The sequence below is a fragment of the Marmota monax genome, unplaced genomic scaffold (assembly GCF_021218885.2).
Source record: "Marmota monax isolate L192 unplaced genomic scaffold, Marmota_monax_Labrador192_F-V1.1 WCK01_AAM20220418_F8-fsc00108, whole genome shotgun sequence".
Classification (NCBI taxonomy): domain Eukaryota; kingdom Metazoa; phylum Chordata; class Mammalia; order Rodentia; family Sciuridae; genus Marmota; species Marmota monax.
Window position 1 is genome coordinate 973506 of NW_026694593.1, and position 6000 is coordinate 979505.

At 59.2% G+C, this 6000-nt stretch overlaps 1 protein-coding gene across 1 annotated transcript in view; it reads left to right on the plus strand.

Moving 5' to 3' along the window:
• Positions 1-5742, plus strand: part of Smg5 (SMG5 nonsense mediated mRNA decay factor) — a 28908-nt gene extending 23166 nt beyond the window's left edge. Inside the window, exons 17-22 of the mRNA XM_046421780.2 lie at positions 1644-1703; positions 2147-2306; positions 2730-2820; positions 3614-3688; positions 4061-4199; positions 4380-5742. Coding sequence (XP_046277736.1) covers positions 1644-1703; positions 2147-2306; positions 2730-2820; positions 3614-3688; positions 4061-4199; positions 4380-4463 — 609 coding nt within the window. The 3' untranslated portion in view covers positions 4464-5742. The remainder of the gene's footprint in view (positions 1-1643; positions 1704-2146; positions 2307-2729; positions 2821-3613; positions 3689-4060; positions 4200-4379) is intronic.
• The last annotated feature ends 258 nt before the right edge of the window (positions 5743-6000 follow it).

Genomic DNA, 6000 nt, shown 5'->3' on the forward strand with positions numbered 1-6000 from the left:
TGATGGGCTATCTGAAGAGCACCAGGTTTGTCCGCGCTGTTGGGTGACTTCAGGGCCCTTAGCTCAGTGTAGCCCTCCTCACCCCTGGCCCGTGGGTCCCTGGCCTGCACCGATTCTCTGGGGCAGGAATCATACAAGTACCCCCGCTCCCTCTTTTGAACGTGGGGTTCCACAAAGAGAGTTTTAGCATAAAAGTGAGACTCATGGGCCCCATTTCTGGAGGGAAGTGCTTTTGGGTTTAGCCTGCCGACAGGCCTGTGGGGAAGTGCCTCCCCAGGCTCTGGCCTTCCGCCTCACCGCGCTTCCTGTGTAGGTGCTTCCCGGCGATCACTACTGGCACTTGGGCAGGGCTTTTTCATATGGTGCCTCACGGGGGTAGTGCAGGTGCGCCACCCCTGCGCTGTCACCTGCCCTTATCACTTTTTTTTTTTTTTTTTTTTTTTTTTTGAGACAGGCTCTCTAAGTTGCTTAAGCTGGCCTTAAATTTTTGAACCCTCTGCCTCAACCTCCAGAGCTGAGGTCACAGGGGTGCGCCACCACACACAGCCGGGACAGTTCTTATTGTGTGGGACTCTGCACAGTTCTGTACTGGCCACGATACAGTTAGAAAAGCAGGGATTTGGGTTGGGGCGGTGCTGCTAGCTGCAGGTGTGTCATAGTCCACCGGTTCCCACTGACGTCTCTCTCCTCCTAGCCCAGTGCAGGGTCCCACATATTTGGTTGTTGTCTCTTTAGTCTCCTCCAGTATGATACAGCGCCTCAGTTTCCCCAACCTTGATCTTTTGAAGACTTGCAGCTGGTTGTTTCAGTTCCCTTCAGTGCGGCTGGTCTGGTGAGGTCTCACCTTGACTGCTTGGCTCCTCCAGGAGTCTCCAGCGGCTCTCCGTATTGCACAGGACAGAGGCCCCATCCTTGTCCCCTGCTTTTAGACCATATTGCAGTATTTGGACTTTATCCAAAAAGCCAAAGAAAACATCAAAGAACTTTTAGACGGGGCCAAACAGGCATCAGATGGTTTAAGCGATCGCTGTGGTTGCAGGTAGAGAGACGGGCGGGGTTCGACCAGGGAAGAGCTCCAGCTGACGACACTGACCCAGAGATGCTGGCTGGGACTGGGGTGGCCCATGCAGGTGGAGAGTCCCTGTGCTGGTCAGGGGGTGCAGTCGGCAGGTCTGGAAAGCTGGTAACTTCTGGGCTGAGAGGAGGAAGAGTCAAAGCCAGCTGCAGGCTTTTTGACTGAGGCAGATGGAGGGTTCCCTCAGAAACAAGGGACAGGCTGGTCAGGTCCCGGCGGAGTCTGTGGATTTGGAGGGCACTGTCGAGCAGCTAGTGGGAGGAGGCCAAGGATGTAGGTCCGGGTCCTCTAGGGGGTACCCATCTGAGGAGAGCAAGAAGAGCAGATATCAGCCAGGCCCCGAGGCACAGCCAGGTGGCGTCCTGCGTCACGACAGCCCCTGCGGGCGGTCCAGTGTGGCCTGGTCATGGGAGTTGCTGGGTGCGCAGAAGAGGGTTTCCTCTTCCATTCCTCCCTCCCCTACTGCAGCAGGCATGAGCTTGTCTCAGGCCCCAGGGGAGCTTGCTGGTGGTCATGGTCTCTGGAGGGCAGTGCCCTCCTCTGACCTCACAGCTTCTGTCTTCTGTAGGCGCAGGAGGAGGCTCGGCGGAACAGGTTAATGAGAGACATGGCTCAGCTCCGGCTTCAGGTAGGAAGTGGGGCCAGGTGCTCCTCCTGCTCTTGGCCCGGCTTTTGCTTGAACCTCATTGGTGGATCTCACTCTAGTTGCAGACCCCTGCTCTGTGCCACTGTGTCCCTCAGCTTCACCTGGATCACCTTTCTTGCCTTCCAGATGGGTCTCCTCGTTGCTCAGGGCCTCGCTAAGTTGTTGAGGCTGGCTTTGAACTTGGTGATCCTTCTGCCTGAGCCTCCCAAGCCCTGGGATTATAGGCCCTGGGTGCACATCACTGCCCTTGGTGTTAACTTACCCTTTCTTCCTGTCCACTTTCCACTGAGGTCACTGGTATAGACTTTGCTGTCCCTTTTAGCAAGAGAAGGAGCCACTTATTGTTGCTGCCTGGGTTCTCTTGCTGCTACTCAGCCCAGGCTGCGGGGCCTGGCAGCTCTTCTCACTCTGTCTCCTCTAACTAGCTCGAGGTCTCTCAGCTGGAGGGCAGCCTGCAGCAGCCCAAGGCCCAGTCGGCCATGTCTCCCTACCTCGTCCCCGACACCCAAGCCCTCTGCCACCATCTCCCTATCATCCGCCAGCTGGCCACCAGTGGCCGCTTCATCGTCATCATCCCAAGGACAGGTAAGCATTTTGGGAGGTAGGAGGAAAGGTACATGTGTGCCTAAGACAGACTGAGGATGCCTGGTTTGGGGTGACTGGCCTCGGGGGCTGGAGGAGAACCTGCAGTTTATATAGTGCCCTTGGTCGAGTGCCGCCACAGCTCTGAACCTAGTCACTTCGTCTGCGAGATGGCCTTAATACTCTCCATTAAATGCTGTCTCACAAGATGCTGGAATATCCACTGAGAAAAATCTAAATGCAAGCTCTTGGTAAATTGCTGGCAGAAGGTCATGTTTTCAAAGAACTTTAGGAGCCTCGTGGGGCACCACGGGCCCTTGTCCCCTGCAGTCGGTGCCAGTGTATGTGCAGATGCTTCCCACAGAGCCCAGGTCAGCAGTTTGAGCTCCTCTGTTTGTCTGTGCCTACCCCGACCCTGTGCCCCAGTGATCGATGGCCTGGACTTGCTGAAGAAGGAACACCCCGGAGCCCGAGATGGGATCCGGTACCTGGAGGCAGAATTTAAAAAAGGAAACAGGTGAGAACATCTTGGCAAGAGTGGGGTGGGCCCTGGCCCACGGTGGACACAGCACGTGCTTACAAGCGGCTGGTGTCATGGTCTGCATGCTGCCTAGAGAGTCCAGGAAGAGATCATTGGAAGTCCAGGTCACAGCTGCTGAAACAGAGGATGACTCAGGGGTCAAGAGGCCCAGGGGGAGCACTGAGCTGCTGTCCTTTCACCTCTGGGCAAGTCTGTGGTCAACAGCACAGGGGAGAAGGGAGCCGTCACCACCCCAGCTCCAGGCTGTGGGCTCCTTCGTGTGGAACTCTCCTGCTGGGAACCAGGGACCACCCGGGGCCTCCCAGCTCCCCACTGAGCCGAGGCTGGAGGCGAGGCGGGAGACCGCCAGTCAGCGAGGAGCATGGCAGCACATGCAGGTTCCCCATCCAGTCCAGCTGCCCTCTGGCCTTTGGGGCTGGAGAACTAGGAGGGGGGTGCCGCCCTCCCCTGCATCTGCTTCCCGTGGCCAGGAGCTGCATGGTGCCTAGTTGTGTGGACCTCGTCTCCAGAAGCCCTGACTTGAAAGCATCTGCTGCTCCCGGCTCCTCCCCGGGAGGAACCAGAGAATGATGTTATCAGAGGAAAGCAGCCGGGCCTGGCGACCAGGAAGCCACTTTGAAACAAGTCTAAAAGATCCTGGTGGGAGCAGTGCCACCAGCCAGCCCAGCCCTCCCCCTCTGGCAAAATCACGACCCTGGGGTTACAATGGTTTTCTTTGTATAAAGTGCCCTTCCTGTCCCCTGACCCTGTCTCGCTCCATCTCTTGCAGGTACATTCGCTGCCAGAAGGAGGTGGGGAAGAGCTTCGAGCGGCATAAGTTGAAGAGGCAGGATGCAGATGCCTGGTAAAATTTTAGCCCTTACTGCTAGAGCCTCCTCCAGGAACCGGCCTCGCTCCTCCGTGGGAAGTCCTGGGCTCCACACCCCCCTGCCAGGGGGCCTCCTGCAGCTCTGGACTTGCCCAGCCCCGGGGCCCTCCTCCCTCTGGATGGGCTCAGCCTCAAGCCCGAGAAGCTTGGGCCTGGTGCTGTGCTCGGGCACATCTCTGCTGTCTTCTAGCACATCCCCCAGAGCCAGGTTCAGGGCCCCTGCCCCTGGCTGCCTGGCTTCTCTTGCCATTTCCTGGTGTCCTCCCATTCTTAGCTTCCCCTGGCCCCTGGGGACCCTCGTGTTTAGGCTCTGCTGGGTCTCAGCCCGTCTTTTGCTCTTCCCACTAGGACTCTCTATAAGATCCTGGACAGCTGCAAACAACTGACTCTAGCCCAGGGGACAGGGGAAGAGGACCCAAGTGGCATGGTGACCATTGTCACAGGCCTTCCCCTGGATAACCCCAGCGCGCTCTCAGGGCCCATGCAGGTGGGTCACCAGTGAGGTGGGGACAGGGTGGACTGTGGGGAAGCAGACCTGAATGGCATCTGTCCTCAATCTCCCAGGCAGATGTCCCTTCCCCTGCCACACCCCTTCCCCAGATCTCAGCAGCTGTCCCGCAGTTCAGGAGGCCAGGCCTCTTCCACCTTTCCTTCCCTCATTCTGCAGGCAGCCCTGCAGGCCGCTGCCCATGCCAGCGTGGACATCAAGAATGTTCTGGACTTCTACAAGCAGTGGAAGGAGATTGGTTGAGGCTGACCTGAGGCCCTGCAGAGGGGCTGACACCAGATCGCTCCTGCTCTCCCCGGCAGCCGGGACCACCACCTGCAGCCACCCCACCAAACACAGGAAGGAAGCCCAGCTGTGCGGAGCTGAGGGAGGGCCCAGGAGCCAGCTGGGAGGGGGGGTCCCTTGTTGCCAAGATGATGTCAGGAAAGTGAGGAAAGTTCTTGGAGCAGGAGAGGCCTGGGCTGGGCTCCCCGCCAGCCTTCCTATCTTGACCCTCCTGCTGTCCCCTGGGCGGGTGACAGGCGGCAGGCATAGGTGTCTGCGTTTCATTGGAGTTGTTCCTGGACCTCTTGAGGGGAAGGGACAGCAGAAGGGGCCCTTCGTTCTACCCGAGGTGCAGGTGGAAGGGGCCAGGCGGTGGACCCTCTGGGCCCCGGGGAGAGTTGAGTACTACAGGCGTCGGTGGCTCTTTGCAGACCCTTTCCCTCCTCAGGGACCACCCCATCTTCCTTTCATCTCCCTTGGGGGGCAGGACTGCTCTGGAGCCAGCTGTGGGGCTCTGTGAAAGCAGGGCCTGGAGCAGCCCATGCTGTGTGGCAGGGGTGGGGTCTGTGTCCCCCCTGCTGCGGGAGCCACACTCCCAGTTGCCCCTCTTCTGCTCCCCGTCTGCCTGTCTGGCTTCCAGGGCAGGGGCAGCCCTACGTGGGGCTCAGGCAGGCTGGCCTGTACCAGCGGTGGTTCTGTGCCACCAGCCCACTGCTGTGCTCTGTGCCCTTGGCTGTTGCGCTGGGGCAGGGTGGAGTGCAGGCTGAGGCCACCCCTACTGTCCCAGGGAGGCCAAAGACAAGCGGCCAGCATTCAGTGGGCCGTAGAAAGGGGAGGCCTGCGGAAGCCGCCAGCCAGGATCACCGTCCTGATGGGCTTCCCTCCCCCAGGATTAAAGGTCTGGTGGGCTGAGCATGAGCCGGCTTTTGGAGTGTCCAGGTGACCATGTGGGAGCAGAGATCATGAATAGCTCAGGGCAGTGAATGTCGCACCTAGGAGTGGGGGGCGCTGGCCAGGACGCCTCGGCCCTCCCCCCAGGCTGCAGTAGAGCAGGGCTGGGGGCTGGGGAGGAGGGTCTCAGTTCTGCCCTCAACCCAGCCAGCGCTGGCCTAGCTTCCTGGACTGCTGAGAGGAGAGCTGGCTTCTGGCGGCCACCTCTGAGTGTGTGTCTGGGAACCTGGGGGAACAGTCATCCCCACCCCGGTTCCTGGCAGAGACTGAGACTAAAGCATCACTTAATAAAGACCCCCGAGCCTGAGCCTGTCTGCCAGAGTCTCACTGGGGAGCTGGGGTATTGGGGATGCTTCTCGAGTGCACCTCAGGAACGAAGTCCCTGGAGATGGCTCTGTGATTGTCGCTCTTTGACCTCATGGCCCCATGGTTTCCTCACAAGGACAGGCCCAAACAATAATTTTGCCTCCGCAGTGCTTCCTGGGTTGGGGGGGGGGGCAGGGGGAGCCCTGAAACCAGCCTCAGTGCCTGTCCCGAGGGTCAGCACCCACATGACCCTTGTGTT